This window comes from Paralichthys olivaceus, chromosome 7, assembly GCF_024713975.1.
Source record: "Paralichthys olivaceus isolate ysfri-2021 chromosome 7, ASM2471397v2, whole genome shotgun sequence".
In the NCBI taxonomy this organism is placed as follows: Eukaryota; Metazoa; Chordata; class Actinopteri; order Pleuronectiformes; family Paralichthyidae; genus Paralichthys; species Paralichthys olivaceus.
The window spans coordinates 24692387-24710291 of NC_091099.1; the positions used below are offsets into that span (position 1 = coordinate 24692387).

A 17905-nucleotide genomic window follows, 5' to 3' on the forward strand; every position below is an offset into this window, starting at 1 on the left:
AGCTGTAGCTTCCAGACGTCACTAAGAGCTGGCAGCTTTTTCTCAAGATTGAAGATGTTAAAAATTTATTGAACCCCATGGTTCAACCCCAAAATAAACTGAAGGGAAACGTGTTTATTTCTCTTCATACACTTTTTTCTGTTTTTTCACAGAACCAAGTTGCAGACCTAAAGGAGATGTGCAGTGCATTGAAAAAGGAAAAGGCAGATGTGAAGAAAAAACTGTCTCATATAAGTGGAGTAAGTTAAAGTCACATAGTCACCAGCTGCAACGACTTTGTGCGTGTGCATGATAATTTGTTACATCCAGAGAAACTTTTTCAGCATTGATAGCTGTCCTCAGGGGGACCAAAGCTCAGTGCTAATAAGGTGAAACTTATGCAAGGTTGACAAAATGTGTTAGGTGAGTAAAGAAAGAAAGGAAGACTACATTTAGAAGTAAGTGTGGTCTCACCCATAAGCATTTAGTTCTCTTGTAATATTGTATTAATTACTACTCATAGGTGGGAACGTCATGTGGGCATGTGTGATTCCATTACAGGATGGATTCTTTTTATTCCCGATTTTCCCAAAAATGACAGCAATAATAAGATAGAAACATTAAGATATCTATATATGTGGTACGAAAAGCAGCAACTCCACTGCGGTTCTCTATTAAATTGTAGTCACCAATGTCCTGTTTATCACGATCATGATTTGTCATGTGTTCCTCACCAGACTGGCCACAGTGGTAAAACAGTACCTGAACTAGAGAAAACCATTGGGTTGATGAAGAAGGTGGTGGAGAGGGTGCAGAGGGAAAATGAGACGCTGAAGAAGTCCAGTGCCACCGCAAGTCAAGACAAGGTCGCTGCCTTGGAGCAAGAAAACCAAAAACTAAAGGTTGTTAACCACTTTTTGTTTTGTGTCACACACATTTATTGTATAAGTTAATCAACTTCTTTGTTCTGTTACTACAACTGAGTCAATATTGCCCAGCCTCTTACTTTTACTTTACCTCCATAATTCAATAAACTTCATAAAAGAACTTTTCCTTACTTGTGCATGTGGTATTAACTACTGGATGCACACATTTATTCCAGGATCAATAAAATATCTATCAATGTATTGTTTTCTTTTAGGCTGAATATGAGACACTCAAGAGCCAAAGTGAAGCTGAGCTGAGTTCAAAACTTGAATCTAAGACCAAAGGACTGGAGAAAATAGTGATTGAAAACGAACGTCTACGCAAGGAGATCAAGAGGGTGAATACACGTTACTTCTACAATATGCTATTCAAAAGTACTTTCAGAAGAAAGGTTGAATGATATTTTCCTTTTTAAAAGTTGGTGTGTTTTTATTTAGTGATTTAAGGTCCCAATTAAGTTTTTGTAACCATGTGTAAATGTGAGCAGTGTTCCTATTTAGGACAGGCGCCGCCTATAGAACAACCCTTTGAAAACACATTGTTTTACCTGATTGTGCATGATTTGTATTTTTAACAGGAAATGGAGGCCGGAGAGAGGCTGAGAGTCACTAAAACGAGTCTGGAGGTAAACAACGAGAAGCTCGAGGCTGAGCTGGAGGAAACTAAACAACGGCTTCGTGCAGCTCTGTCCAAACCTATCACAGAGGGAGCAGACGCAAAGACCTGGAAGGCTTCTGTGGTAACAAGGTCAGCAAACTGCTCTCTACGCAGTCCATCTGAGTCCAATTCAAAAGCTTTCACAGCTTTAATGAAGAGTAAAACAGTAGAGTGCAGCGGTTGTTTGTCTTCTTCTCTGCAGAATGTTTGAGAACAAGATGAAGGAACTGGAGAGGGAGCTCTCCAAGAAGACCTTCAGTCTGTCCGAACTCAAACAGCAGCTGAAGGAGGCGAACGAGCGCGAGGAAAGTGCACAGACCAGCATCCGACATCTTGAAGATCAGGTACATGCTTAAGTACAAGGGTGCTTTGAGACTGCATACCTCTGCCAGGGGTAATTCCCTGTCTCACTAAAGCAGCGTTTGTAATTTATTATCCAGACTGTGGCAGCCCTCCATATTCTAATTTGTCATTCATAATGAACCAAACATTTGAACACTCTCATCGGAACGTGAGATCTTTAACTTGGTGTATTGCGCGGTCGCTGCATTGTATAGCTGTGTGCAGCGCTATTTGCAGCGTGCTCATGCTATCACTATTACACTTATTTCTACAAACCGCCTCGTTCATGTTACCAAGTTGTCCTCTCTCATCTGGGGCCTGTGTGTGTGTGACTGTAAACCCCAGGAGAGTCAGACACTGGTGCACACACACAGATTTCTTTTGTCACACTTCTCAGATTTTTGGTCACATGTGTTTCCATGTGCTTTGTTGCATTTATGAATTGCAACGCGGCCAAGGTCAAACAATCTTGCGGGTCGTATATACGGCCCAAAGGCCGGACGTGCCCCACCCCTGCTGTAAAGTATATATTTCAATACAAGTACATTTGTCCTCCATGAACTCTCATCTGCCTGTTGCTTCATACTGCGTCAAATACAGCTGTTATCTCATTGGTTGTGCTTCAAAAGGTCAGAGGCCACCGATAGCCAATAGTGCTCAGGGGCGATTTCCTCGTGGTAACACAATGGCAGTCAGTGCAACTCAAGTGTGTTTGGTTAGAGCCTTCGTGCTCCTCACATCTTTCAAACTCTGCAGCCCCAGTTAGAACACAGGCCTTTTGTTTAAAGCCTCCAAGACTGCTGCGATAACCCTGATGACACCGAGAAGGGTCATTTCCACACACGTCATTATACATCTGTTTTCACAAGCTGAGTAATCAGAGTCAGATAAATGGGTTTCAATTGTTATTTGTTTGTCATTTCTCAGGTTGACATGTTTAAAATCTGCCCCACTGCTGCAAAGACTGATGCTGGACTCACCAAGGAGTTCCAGGCAATGAGGTATGCAAAGCTATGTGCACTGTTGAGTATTAGTAATAATGAAGTAATATTAGGGATGGGCCATAATGTTGATATCATTTTGATTATATCCACATTTGTCCTCATAGTGCTAATATATGCAGAATAACATATAACCAGATTGGTGTTGTTAGTTACACTGTGGCAGAACATCAAGCAAACAGACAGGTCCAGTAATCATTACTGTATATCACTTATAATTACATCTTTAAGAGAGTTTGTTTGAATCACCATGACTGAACATCTGGAAAATCCCATGATCATATCATCACAATACTGTGAAGCCTCTTTCACACTGGACATAAAACAACCACTAACATCTGGGTTTTGTCTTCAGTGGGAAACAGGCCATTCATCTCCAAGTCAAGGGACTGCAGTAGTCATGGGTGTTAATCAGCCGCAGCTCTGGTTGGCAGTGATGTAAACATAACACCAGAGTAGCCGTGCACATTTTCTGTGTCGCAGAGACAGTGAGGACACCTCCATCTGTAACTCCTGCGACTATTTGCCATCTGCTCCACAAAAACAATCTCCCTCTGTTCCAGCAGCTGCCAAACTGTTTATCTCCCAAACTCAGGGCTCAAATGAATGAGCAGAATGTACAGTATATAGCGACTGCAGTAATTTCCTATCCTGATCAAGCATATTTTGTTCGGTTTTTGTTACTTGTGGATATTTAATTTCGACAAAAATGTATGTTTATTTCTTTGTTAGGTTGGTCAACGCTGAGCTGCGGCAGGAGAACACAGATCTGAAGCAAAGCCTCAGTGAGCACAGTGACCAATATGGTGAGACTTCATCTAAACCAGGTGAGACTTCCAAACACACGTGTTTAGGGCTCTGCACCAGCGATAGCCTGTAGCTGCTGGATTTATGTTTTTATGCTGTCCCATTGTGACCAAAATATATCTCCCCCTAATTTCAAATTTGACACAAACTTTCAGTTGAACTGATTAGATGGTCGAAGGTCAAGGTCACAGTGAAATACTAGAACATAAACATTCTCCTGTACTTGGATGAAGTGATTAGAATTCAGGTCAAAAGTCAGGATCACTGTGACCTCACAAAACACCTTTTTACCTTGTAAGACACCTTAAGGGAATAATTTCACATTTGGCACAAATGTTATTTGGACTCATGACTTAACTGATATGATTTTGCTGGTCAAAGCGACTGTGGCCTCACAAAACATGTTTGGTCACTTAAACTTGATGACATCATCATAAAGTGCAGGTTGTCTTGCCTCATGTGGCGTGTTCAAGTAATCTGGCCTCAGTTTAATCATTTCTACACATTTTGGCCTCACTGTAAGTTGGCTACTCAAAACATCTGAATGAATGTGACGTGAGCAGTCCTGCAGAACAAAACTTCAGCTGCCTCTTTTCTTGTGTTCGGAGATGTTGGGAAGCTCAGAGGTCGTCTGCAGGCTGCTGAGATGGAGAGAACAAAACTTCAAGCTGAGGTCAACAAGCTGCAGAAAGAACTGGAGAACTTTGACCCGACGTTCTTTGAGGAGATCGAGGACTTGAAATATAACTACAATGTGGAGGTGAAGAAGAACATTCTGCTGGAGGAACAGCTGAGGAAGGTGTGCGACCAGTTTGGTGTAAAAGCGGAAATTCCCAGGGTGTCCATCAGTTGACTCAGAGTTACTGAGCCTTGAAGTGGACTTAACACTGTTAACACTGCACCTGCACAAACCTTTATGGATTAAACATTCAACTTTCAGTTTATCTTTACTGCTCATTTTCAGTTTAGATCTCTGCTGAACCTTAAAGGGATAGTTCACCAAAAAAATGACTCACCACTATGCCGATTGAGGGGTGGGTGAAGTGTTTGAGTCCGCAAAACACTTTAGTGAAGCAGCCAAAGTGACCATTTCTTCTGACGTAATAAAACAACAGAAACCACAGGAGCAGTATGGAGGCATGTTGTGTCTTTCTGTTTTATTACGTTGGAAGAATTGGTCACCATTGACTTTAACTGTATTGGAATCGGCTGATACCCCTGAGACTCCAGAAGTGTTTTGTGGACTAAAAACACTTCACCCACCCCGTCATTGGCATAGTGGTGAGTAGATAATGAGAGAATTTTCATTTTTCTGTGAACTATCCCTTTAATATAGTCCTCAGTAAAAATGTGTTTGAATAATTGAGTAGAAACCAAAATGCTGATCAGATCTTGTTTACTCTTCATTTAAATTAAACTGCTTTTAGACTACTGAAACAGATCATCATTTTCATAGCAAGTTTGTTATTGGTAATGCGTTAGACTGAAAACGTCCAGACATCGAGCCCCAACCGTCTTTTAAGATCACAGAAAGTTAGCACCAGAGATATTCTACATTGATATAGTAGCACTGTGCACTCAGCATGTTTTTCAGGTTATGGTTTTGAATGTTAGTCAGACGATGAGTATTAGGGCCTTATGAGGGGAAACAATTCTGAGATTCGAGAATCAAGTCACAATTGAGAAGAAAGCCGTGATAAAGACTTCATTTAACTAAAAAGTCATGTTATGAGAATGAAGAAAAAAATAAACCCAATTCTTGAGAAATAAGCAGCAGCAGCAGAGAACCCATGCTCGTGTGCTGTTCTTCAGACATTTCCCCTCTGACAGGACACGTAGCCTCCGATTATGACTTTATTCTCATACATTTAAGCCTGTTTTCTAGCAATTTTATTTTTGATTTTTTGATTAAGTAGCCCTTATACTCTGTCGTGCAAATTTCACCTTTTCGGATACTTGTTAAGTTTGGCCTTTTAATGTGGAGTAGCTTCCTCACCCTCTTCCATAAGGCAGCTTTCTGTTAATATATACGTTCTCTAGCTGGTGTAGTAGTGTATTTATAAGATTTTATATGTACAGTTCTGACATATTGAACTTCAATGAAAATGTCTTTTGTGAATAAAGCAGTTTTGATACTTTGATTCTTTACATACTCAGTTGATATTCACTTAGCAAAGAAATAGCTGTGACAGAGTATTTACTGTATGTAGATGGAACATTTATAAGCTTCATGCTAAAAACGTCCAGTTAGTCAGTCTTTTTTTTTTTTTTACACTGGAAGCATATTCACATTATCACAGTAAACACTAAAATGCTTAGACATGTGAAAAACGTTCCAAGCTTTTTGAATGTTGATGATTGAAGAAAAGGTGCGTTTCATATTTGCAGCGCTGTGCAGAAATGCTCAAACATAGTGATCCACAAAGAGCAACTGTTCCTCTTTGGCGCTGAAGGTTTGAGCCTCACTGAAAACCGCAGATTAAGACTTTCAGCTAATTGTGATTGAGGCCCCGGTCACACATGTGCAAATGTGAAGAGAATATCGGGGTCAAAGTTCACCCATATTGAACTCTACTCAAAGCAATGTAGCTGTTGCCTCGATACAGGAAGCAAATCTTTTATTCACCTCCTCGCTCGCACGGATTGAACAGAAGGTGAAGGTTCGCCTTTGAAATATTTGCAGATGTGTGACCGGGCCCTGACACACACAAAAAACGTTTTTCAGCTACTACTTCACTGGTCTCACATGAAAATAACCCGAAATTGTTGAATGTTAAATTACTCATCGCCACCGACAGTAAAAACTATCAGGCAGCGATCAGCAAGGTAGTAAATCCTAACAGGATCATAGCAGCAGCAGCTTTAGGAGAGGGAATATTTCATCTTCTCAGTGTGGGGGTTTATGGGTCAAAGTGGACGTCCTGAAGTCGGCTGAAGCTGCGTCCGTTCAGGGCAGAGAAAGACGCGAACAAGTCCTTGCTGTTGTTGTACTCCTCCACCGTCCCTTCCACGTGAATCACCACCGACCTGTTCCCAAAGCAGGTCTCCCCGTCGGGCCACCTCAGTCCCAGGTGATGACGATGAACCTACCAACAACCAAAGAACAGCTCAACACCTGCACGCCAACATTTTAGTGCACAGTCTGCCTTCAAATGACAACATATGCACACTTCATTTATCATTTCTTATTTCATCTATTTATCTAATTCTTATTTTTCACACTCATCTTTCAGCGAAGGCATAATCTTCCTCATCCTTGAAAGCTAATAGAACCAGTTAAGTACATTTAATGTGTCCATTCATGTTTGGTGAGTCTAAATAATAAACTGCATTCAGAATTCCACATATGCATCATCACTAAAGTAAGTCCCCTCCAAACTATTCACAGCAACTATGAAATTCCTGAGCCTCATTCCACCTTAACGAGCGTGCCGTCGCTGCAGTGCCAGACGATGCCCTCGACTCGGCTCTCTGGACACTCCTGGAACCAGGAGCACAGCTGCTGGAAGTCGACCGGTGGAGGCGTTCTGATTTTAATACTCCCGTGGGACACCAGGAAGTGGACGGGCTGCTTCTTACTCCCCAGTCCTGTCCAGATAGAAAAACTCAACTTCAGTTTACCACACACAAATACTCTCACACCTAACTTTAACATTTGACATTATTTCATTGAGTAAACATTCATATATATTTATTTTTAACCACTTTTAATGTTTTCCCTTAAATTGATTTTGGAAAACTTTAGATCTGATTGAAACACTGTTCCACCTTATCACAGGTAAAAGTCAGACTCTAGTTTTATCAAATACACTAAGTCCACTTTGTGAACATATTTCACTGTAAATATTTTGATACATTTATTACACATGTTCATCAGTTCACAAGTGTTAACGCTGAATGTGTCACATACATAATTTGTGGTTGCAGAGACCAAACAGTAAACAGTCTGTATTTATTCAGTTGTTTTTGCCATTCACCCGTTCACAGCACTAGTGATATTTTCACTAGTGTGTTTCATCTAAATTGATTGAATTGTTGTTTTCTTTACTCTTTAATGGACACTTTATATTTAGATAATTTATTTTTACATCAGGAGGGGTCATCTCTATGGAGGCCACCATGTTTTTTACAGTAGCCCAAACTGGACTAACTAAACACCTTTTGAGTTTTTATGACAACTGAAGGTTTCCACAGCTACCTCTCTCATGTTTGGAAGGGGAGGTGAGGGGTGTTCACCTGCAACATGCAACTTTACCACTAGATGTCACTAAATTCTCCACACTGAACCTTTAAGCCAGATTGACTATATAGAGTAGATGGGTGCGAGAGATAAAAATAGAAAGAGAGAGCAAAGCCAGGAGGTGCTGAATGATTTACAAATTAACAAGATTTTGAGGGAAAAAAAAGAAATTGGATGTAAGTGTTGATATTATTATGTTGATACAATTGAACGTGATTGTGAAACTGTAGCAGTCACATGAGTAAGCGGTCCTTCACATGTGACCCGGGACGCACATTTGTTTACAGCACATACATCACAGACCACCTCTGACTGAGGACTGAATGATCAGATCTCAGATGTAGAGCTGTCCACATGTGATCAGATCACTCAGAGCGGATTATAACACCAAATCTGAAAAGGCTCTGTGTTATTATACAAGTGTCAGTATTTTAACACCTTTAGCAGAATTCACAGTCCCATTTAAATGTGCATTTTTATGTGCCTGGTAAAAACACAAAGCTATTGCGAGAACTGTTGCAGATATTGATTGGCATTTGCGGTAGCCAACAGCACTGGACGTGCGTCACAGCCGAGCGGCAGAGTTGACTGTAACTCATAGGTCAACGGGCAAAGTCATGGCAACAGCCTGCTCTCCATTGTCAGGGACTTCTGCCACGACCCACGCCAGTGAATATAACAGATGAAATCACATAGTACAGTCCCTCTGCGCTGGTTGGTAACTGGCAGAGTTCATCGTCACAGGGAGGGAGATGAAAAAAGCATCATGAAAGAACGTCCCTGAGTGCAGGATGAGTCATCATCACACAGGAAGAGAAAATTAGACATAGATGTAAAATAATGAGTGTTTCTTTGACACAACTGTGACTTATGTGTCACAATTATAAAACAGTTGCAGGATTAAAAGTCATGAAAAATGTGTTTTTCATTTCATGAGGATGTGAATAAATAAATGTGTCATAGTATGTGACTGGAAGTATTAAAGCAAGCTAAAATATTTGACATTAAAAAGAACAGCCTGTTTTGAAAAAACAAGAATTCTGAACAATGACATAGATTCCTGTTAAAGGATATATCACATTACCGTAAGGGTTCCCATTCACGTTGGTTCCAATGAGTTCCAGGGTTTGTTCCATGAGGTCAGCCAGCGGAACCGCTGCAATTTCTAACATGTCTTCATCGTCAGCCTTGAGCCCGAGAACAAGAGCCACCCCGACTTCATAATCCAGCACAGACGAGTGCCAACAGTACTGCTTGTTGTCCTTCACCACTGGAACCCAGCCTGAACGTTCACAAGAACCAATGTTGATGATCATTTCCATGTGAGAAATTGTATCAGGCTGGTATGAATGCAGATGCTCAGTAAAATTGTTTCTTAGAAATAAAGTACAGGGCAATAATACAGGGCACGTGCACAGACATTTTTGGGGGCAGGTGCTCAAGCCAAAAAAAAGGGCACCCATCGCCGAACTGATTCATAAAATTTGTTGGATATATTTAACTTATATATTTATTTTTGTTAGCACAATCAACAGTCTAATCAAATACAAATACTAACTTAAAACTAATCAAAACTCTGAATAAATGAAATAAAAATAAAGCATCCAATATATTCTATAAAATACAAATATTTAAAAAGGAGGTGAAGGGAGCAGGATCGTTCAGCTACTTCACAGGAGCATCCTCCTTGGTGCCATCTCTCTGAAGATTTGTATGATCTCACTCTGGTTTATTTGCTCAATGGCAAGCAGGAGAAGGTCAGAGAGTCTTTCTTCCCCACAGACACTCCTAATTTGTAAAACAGTCTTTAAATTCTGTCTGTCTGTATCTCTCTCCCCCTCTCTCTTCATTAAACATGACAAACGTCAGCTAAACAGCTGGACAAGGCTTTCAAATCACAGATTTCATTATCACAAGACATGTAGGCTATGCGGTATGCATGGATTCTCTTTGTATGAAAAGGCAAGTGTTTTCAGCCAGATCAGGGCGAGGCAGAATTCTCAAGAACTCAAATAAATGCCCTTCAGATATCAAAACACTTTTGGGGGGAATTGATGACAGAGAGGGTCATTTTTATTTTTTAAGTTGGGGTACAGCAGAAAGGGCACTTTTGTCATCCAGGGCAAAAGGGCAGGCTTGAGCACCACTAGGGGTCTATCTGGGTCTGCTCCTAAGTATTAAAAGGTCCAGTGTGTAAGATTTAGGTGAAAGGGAACTATTGTCAGACATTTTATTTAGAATAATCCTCGTGATGTTTTCACTAGTTTGTTTCATCTAAATTGTATGAATTGTAGTTTTCTTTACCCCAGAAAAGCTCCTTTATATTTAAATACTTTATATTTACACTGAGGGGGTCCTCTCTACAGAGGCCACCATGTTTTTTACATTAGTCCAGACTGAACAAACTAAACACCTTTTGAGTTTTTATGACAATTAAAGCTACCACAGGTTCTCTGTCATGTTTGGAAGGAGAGGGTGAGGTGAGGGGTGTTCAGCTGCAACAAAAAATTGCAACACTCGATATCACAAAATTCTACACACTGTACCTTTAAGTACTGGGATCTCATTTATAACCGTTGCGTTCTCACGAAACGGAACCTGAAACGTGCGTACGCCAATTCTCACGCAAACGTTGGGATTTATAAAAACAAACTTGACGGGAAAATGTGCGCATTTCCACGCAAACTTTGAGCCATGCATATGAACATTTTGGAGACGGGAAAGTGGCAATGCCGCCGTGAGGAGGTGAACTGAAGCAGATTATTGATCCACTTCATCATTTACATTAAAACTAACAGTGTTATTTGTGCTCGCGCGACATAACTGTTCCATAAAAGGTTTTAATAATATCTTCTAACACTGTGCGTGTATCATTAAGGATGAGTGTGTGTGTGTAAAATCACTGCAGTGAGTGAATGTGCCATCAGGCGCACAGAGCGCACTGAAGATCACTCAGAACAACTCTTTACACAGTGATGTGTGAAGTCTAAATATATAAATACTGCAGTGACACTCGTGTGTAATGCTGCGTGATGTAAGGATGAGGAAGAAACAAGGGTTCGAGCACACAGGTTTTATAAATCTGAATTTTCTTTTGCGTACGCCATTTCCGGCTTTTATGTGCATGTGCACTTTTAGTATGAATCTGGTCTCTCAGTCAGCAGGAATGACCAGTAGAGGTAACAGCTTAACATTTTGGACAGTGCCTGATGTAAATCTCCTTGTTTGAAATTGGCTGATTAATTGGCCTGTTCTTTCAGACACTGTAAAATTGACTGGCAGTAGTTGAGCCGCTGCTGCACACTGAGCTCAGATCAGTGGGTAGAGCCCTGAACTGCAGAATCAGCTGAAGTTGTGAACATGCTGTTGGCATGATCATGACATTGAGTAGTCCCAGCAGCCGCTTGTCGCCTATTTAGTCAAAGTTCATTAATATTAAACACGTGCCTAGATCCCACCACAATAAATATTGCATTTCCTTGTTCCCTTAACAACACACATGTCAAGTGTGAAGCTGATATGACATATGACACATACAAACAGACAAGACATCCACTTTCTGTGCCCTGTACATTTTATTGTAAAGCTCTGCTACCTTGCACTACTACTATGTTTCGATCGATCCTAATAGGTAACAAACAGAACACGTAAATGTTTAAATAACCTGGAATGTGTCCGAGGTCATCAGGCAATGGAAGGCCGTTGTGATGTTTGACCCGGTGAGCTGGGATCCACGTCTCTGGCACCGTCTTAAAATCTTCCTCTACGTTCCATGTGAAACCTGAAAAGAGACACAACCGGTCTAACCCCCCCTGCAGAAATGGGGAAATGTAATGTGCTTAAGAAAACATGTCGCCCAGAAACCTTTGGAGCTCCTGTGAGAGCGCTGGTGCTTCTTGAATCTCTTCTCTGCTTGTTTGTTGGGTTTCCTGTCCAGTCGAGCCCAGAGGTGAGGCTGGCCTACAGAAACAAAAAAACATTTAGTTCATCCCATCAGACTCCAAAAGAGGTTTTGAAGAACAATGACATCACTATGGACGCTAGGACAGGTATAACTCTTACTGTGAATATCAACGAGTATTCAATCTCATTGAAAACACTAACACTTACCTTTGTAAAGTGTAACGTAACAGCAGGTACCATCCAGTTTTTCTGTGGCAAGTGCACAATCAACATCAGCCTCCAGAGCGACAGGGTTCACATGTTCAGTAGCAACAACCTGAAACTGCTGCAGACAGAGAGACAGACATTATGCACTCACCGGCCACTTTATTACACCTGTTCAATTGCTTGTTAACACAAATAGCTAAATCAGCCAATCACATGGCAGCAACTCAATGCATTTAGGCATCTAGACATGATGAAGACGACTTGCTGAAGTTCAAACCGAGCATCAGAATGGGGTAGAAAGGGGATTTAAGTGACTTTGAACGTGGCATGGTTGTTGGTGCCAGAGGGGCTTGTCTGAGTATTTCAAAAACTTATCTAATGGGATTTTCACGCACAACCATCTCTAGGGTTTACGGAGAACAGTCCGAATAAGAGAAAATATCCAGTGAGCGGCAGTTGGGTGGACGAAAATGCCTTGTGGATGTCAGAGGAGAATGGGCAGAGTGGTTCCAGATGATAGAAAGGCAGCAGTAACTCAATTAACCACTTGTTACAATCAAGGTATGCAGAATACCATCTCTGAACGCACATCACGTCGAACCTTGAAGCAGATGGGGTACAGCAGCAGAAGACCACACCGGGTGCCACTCCTGTCAGCTAACAGGAAACTGAGGCTACAACTTGAACAGCTCACCAAAGTGGACAATAGAAGATTGGAGAAAGTACCAACTGAGCATCGTTTTAACGCCACGAGCCTACCTGAGTACTGTTGCTGACCATGTCCATCTCTTTATGACCACAGTGTACCCATCCTCTGATGGCTACTTCCAGCAGGATAATGCACCATGTCACAAAGTGCACATCATCTCAAACTGGTCTCAATCTGATAGATGACCTTTGGGATGTGGTGGAACGGGAGATTTGCATCATGGATGTGCAGCCGACAAATCTGCAGCAACTGCGTGATGCTATCATGTCAACATGGACCAAAATCTCTAAGGAATGTTTCCAACACCTTGTTGAATCTATGCTACAAAGAATTAAGGCAGTTCTGAAGGCAAAAGGGGGTCCATCCCGGTACTAGCAAGGTGTACCTAATAAAGTGGACAATGAGTGTATATAGACATAATACGTTGGACAGACAACTGCGAAACAAAGTTTCAGCTTCTAAGAAACACCTGTTCTCACTTACAAAACCAAAAGAGCAGTTCATCAGAAATATATTAAGTCTGCAACCGACCTGCAACATCTGGAATAAAGACAACAAATCACCAGAAGCCACGATCCCCAGTTAAACTGGAACACCGGCGGCTACAGGGGTGGAGTGAAACAACACAGATGTCAAGTCGGACAAGTTTTACTTCTCGCAGCTTTTGCTGTTGAAACGGATGTTTTGGAATTCCTCGTGTTTTTGAACGAGTGTGTAAACCATATAATAATAATAATAATAACATAAACCCTAGTGTAAAGTGACCATGTGTAAATACACAGGAGATGAAATTCATCACAACCTCTTTGGAGAGAAATAAACAAAGAGAATGTTTTTCTTCTGCATTAATCATCACATTAGAATCACTAGATCACTTAACAGAAACAAACAGATACACTGCCAGTGGTTACATAGCTTCCCACAAACATACATACATTTGCATGGAGTCGGACACAAAGTCTAAGCAGAATGTGAAGAGAGAACCTCAGGCTGGGTTGTGCATGTGTGAAAGGCATATGTCTGAAGACGGCTTTACAGTGTCGCATTAATAAAGGCAAAAATGCCCCTAATAAACCACTACACTTTGACTTGTGAAATCTGGATGCAATTATCCCTGAAAGACTTTAAAAGATGATTTAAACAGTTTCAGGTTTATGAGTATTTTATTTTGTTTTTGAAAATGCAAACAAGAGACATTACTTCTTTTTCACATCTACACCACATTGAACCAGGCCTAGATCAAAAAACACTTGACGTAGACTTGTCAAATCTGGAGCAGATTACCCACGAGAGGCTTCAGCATCTTTAAAACTATTTCAGATTATTGCATATTTGTGTAAATGCAAAACATTTAACAGCTTTTTCATACTGAGACCCCATCAGACCAGGTCCAGATCAAAAACCACTACACTGAAGCATGTCATATCTGGACCAGCTTATCCCTGAAAGGCAAAATACTCTTTAAAACAGTTTCAGATTTGTAAAATCTAAATTCTATTCATGAAAATGCAACAAAGGGACATTTCACTACTTTACTGTTTTAACAGGCCACATCAGTCCAAGTTCAGATCAAAACCCATTATACTTAATATATTATTATCTCTATGTGGACCAATATAAAAAGTAAAATGTATAAGTCACATTTTTCTCAAAGATGATTTCTGTCATTTTATGTAGTTGTTATCACACTGATGATTGTTCAAGTGTCAAGTGTTCTCTGGCAACTTTGGTTTTAATAGTTATTTGACGCCATGACAACTGGGTGATACATCACGTTTGACCAAGCGCATGTATCAGCGTTACCTCAACACCTCGGCTCGATCCTGTGATTACTAACTGCACAGCCTGGCTTCAGGTTAAGATGGCAGGGTTTGTGTCTGGGAGATTTACCTCCATGATCGTCTCTCTTTATTTGCAATTCTTTTAAGCAGTATAACTAGTCCCTCTTAGCTATGAGCTTCTTGTCCCTCTCCAGTTTGGAAAGACCATGTTCTCAGTTATAGTTCTCTCTCCTCCATATTTGTTTGTGCTGTCCTCATGCATGTTCCCCACCTGCGTCTGTGCCATGTGGAGGAACGCAAAGCTTTGTCTTCGGTGATTTGTGACGAAATAAAGGATGTAGCAAAATATAAGTTCATACTGCTTTGTCATCACACCACACAGCTCTAATGCCAAACAGAGTATTCCTCAATCAGTCTTTAACACAGCAGAACAGTGGAGACGTCTGACTTTAAAAATGCAGCCTGCTCCTGCAGTAAAACTACCCACAGAGACACAGGAGCCACAGGAGCCACAGAGCCACAGGAGCCACAGAGACACAGGAGCCACAGAGACACAGGAGCCACAGAGACACAGGAGCCACAGAGCCACAGCTCTAAACAGGTCGTTTGGGCAAATGCCTTATTCTGTTCTGTGGTCTTATGGAGAATTTTACTTCTTGAGATAATAAAAACATTTTCACTCTCATTCATTTCTGGATTCACACAGTTTTAGACATAAGAACATCTTCCCTTGCTGATCTCCTCATTAGTTCTGTCTGAGCCCATTTTGGCTGATTTCTGCCCCCTGTGTGCACACGTGTCCCGGATGACGTCACTCAGACGCCTGTCTGTCATACAGGAAGATAAACACATCGAAAAAAAAAAAAGCACGAGCTTCCACCAACTTTACATGGAGCTGGTCACGTGTGTGTTGTCTTCATAACTCCACGTGTCTCCCATGAACGATGGTCATCAGTGTGTGAAGCCTGTTCTTGAAGTATGCAGAGTTGATTCTGTGTTCGGACTATCACCAGGTAACATGGGCGTTTCCTCAAACCACATCTGGTGTGATACAGCTGCTGTCTGTGTACTATATAATCAATATAATACAATATAAATTCATATTGTGTTTAATGTGATGTTGACACGGACAGACATATATTAAGTCTGCAACCGACCAGCAACATCTGGAATAAGACAACAAAGCACCAGATGCCGTGATCCCCAGTTGAACTGGAACACTGGATCAGGTCGGTGGATCAGCACAGACAGACCAGGTTCATCTCGACACACCTCACCGCGGCTCAGCCGCAGTCTCTGAAGGACGCATCGGCCCCCTGACTTCCTGTTATCATGGCGGAGTGAGGGAAGCTGTGGCGTGTGTGCAGGAGAGACCAGCTGAACTCACCTGCTCCTCACGTTTTCTGGACTGTTCTTCCTTCACCTCCGTCACAAACACACACGGTATCTTCTGCTGCACGGAGCCCAGGCGCCGCATCTTTCTGAGAGAGAGAGAGAGTGTGTGTGTGCGTGTGTGTGTGTGTGTGTCTTATAGTGATTCGATGACAAAACATCAGATTCTAACGACGCTCCAGCATCATGGACCATATCTGGTCACGTGGTGCGTTTCTTCTTCTTTATTCAATGTCGGCTTGCCGAAAGTGAAACGGACTCGTGAACGCCACCGCGCGGTGGGATCATTTTCACCACTCAGTCTGAATCGAAGATTTTATATATTAACACAAAATACTCACATATATATATAAGATATGAATCAAATATTTGATTGTTTGATTATCTGTTAAATATGTGTTTAGTTTCAAACATATTGAGAAACATCCCCTGATATGTTTTAAAGGTGCAATGTGTAAGATTTAGCCCAAAGGGATCTATTGGCAGACAATGTATGATAAAACATACAATATAAAATAATCCTAGTGATGTTGTCACTCCTGTGAGATCATCTAAATTGTATGAATTGTTGTTTTCTTTACCTTTATATTTAAATACTTTATATTTACACGAGGAGCGGGTTCTTTTTGCGGAGGCCGCCATGTTTTTTATAGTAGCCCAAACTGGAATCTACCACAGGTTCTCTTTCTTGTTTGGAAAAAGGAGGGTGAGGTGAGGGTTATTCAGCTGCAACATGACACTTCAACATTAGATATCACTAAATTCTACACACTGTACCTTTAATGCATGAAAAATGTTACCATTATGACTGATGTTTTTCCACATTTCAACATAGTAATAATAATAACACTCCTCCACATTTAAATGAACTACATCCAGATTTTATTTGGATCTTGCACACACACACGATCAGTTTAATGATCATGACTTTTTAGTAACCAAGATCCATTAATTATTGTCGGAAAAATCCATGAATATGTTGAAAGATCCTCCATCTCAAAAATTCCATTCCACACCCAAATGGAATGGGTTCTTCCCTGACCCATACATACCACATCCTTCCACCAAGTTTCAGGGTAATCTGTCCAATAGCTGTTTGAATAATCCTGTTTATAAGCCAACCAGCAGACCAATGGAAAGAGGTCAAAACATAACCTGCTTTGGTTGAAGTATTAATATAATATATGACTTTTTCACCCCATTAATAACCACAGATCCTACAAAAATATTGTTCACTGTAAAAGTCAAGATACCATACATCACTAATAAATCCATTCTAAGTGTGCGTGCGCTGGACACTTCAATTTTCCATGATACGTCTGGATCAAAGGGGACAAATGAAATAAAAGCCTACATTACGACTGTATGTAAGGTGTTTATTCAACACACACTGCCAGACTGCACCTGGCATTGATTCTAAAACATTCTGAACTCCACTTAGGAGACGAAACACTGTTCTTCTAATACATATTCCCTCAGTGTGCTGCTGATGGTGGTTTAGGGCACTGTCTAACACCCCGGTCTGAAATCTCACAGTTCTTCAAATGGATTAGGATGTGGTGACTGTGAAGGCCACAGCATATGAGTCATATCACTTTCATATATTCTTCAAAACATTCAGTACGCCCTCGTGTCCAATGGCTGGAGGCAGTGTCATCCTGTGTCTCCATTCATTTATTCTGGTTTTTCATTCATTTGTCCGTACTTGTAATTTCATCTGTGTATCATATACCAATTAAATAATTTCATATAATTCATATACCTGTTCCAACATATAATTACTTGTTTAATGTCATTTATTACTGGTAATTTTGTACTTGCAAATGAAACCTGTACATTTTTTAGGAATGTGATGGCTGACCTGTGGTCACTCCCCCCATTTTCAGTTTCTCATCATCACAAAACTTTGTGCCTGATGTAGCTCTTGTACCAAAATGTCGCAGCATAATAAATCGCTGAT

General features: G+C 40.9%; 2 protein-coding genes across 9 annotated transcripts in view; one reads left to right on the forward strand and one right to left on the reverse strand.

Moving 5' to 3' along the window:
- Positions 1-5854, forward strand: part of cep290 (centrosomal protein 290) — a 42348-nt gene extending 36494 nt beyond the window's left edge. For all 7 annotated transcript variants that reach the window (XM_069527884.1, XM_069527881.1, XM_069527886.1 and 4 more), the window contains 8 exons: positions 153-239; positions 717-881; positions 1121-1243; positions 1484-1653; positions 1766-1907; positions 2833-2906; positions 3639-3733; positions 4322-5854. In XM_069527884.1, coding sequence (XP_069383985.1) covers positions 153-239; positions 717-881; positions 1121-1243; positions 1484-1653; positions 1766-1907; positions 2833-2906; positions 3639-3733; positions 4322-4566 — 1101 coding nt within the window. In that variant the 3' untranslated portion in view covers positions 4567-5854. The remainder of the gene's footprint in view (positions 1-152; positions 240-716; positions 882-1120; positions 1244-1483; positions 1654-1765; positions 1908-2832; positions 2907-3638; positions 3734-4321) is intronic.
- Positions 5855-5909: 55 nt separating this feature from the next.
- On the reverse strand, positions 5910-16170 carry rlig1 (RNA 5'-phosphate and 3'-OH ligase 1). Of its 2 annotated transcripts, none has more exons than XM_020078886.2 (7): positions 15941-16170; positions 12064-12181; positions 11818-11913; positions 11618-11734; positions 9038-9235; positions 7132-7301; positions 5910-6799 (listed from the first exon to the last, which is right to left on the reverse strand). In XM_020078886.2, the coding sequence occupies exons 1-7, from the start codon at positions 16028-16030 to the stop codon at positions 6614-6616; spliced, it is 975 nt and encodes a 324-aa protein (XP_019934445.2). In that variant the 5' UTR covers positions 16031-16170; the 3' UTR covers positions 5910-6613. The 2 variants fall into 2 exon arrangements, with proteins under 2 accessions (XP_019934445.2, XP_019934446.2); XM_020078887.2 differs by having other exon boundaries at positions 12064-12178; positions 15941-16168.
- Positions 16171-17905: the final 1735 nt, after the last annotated feature.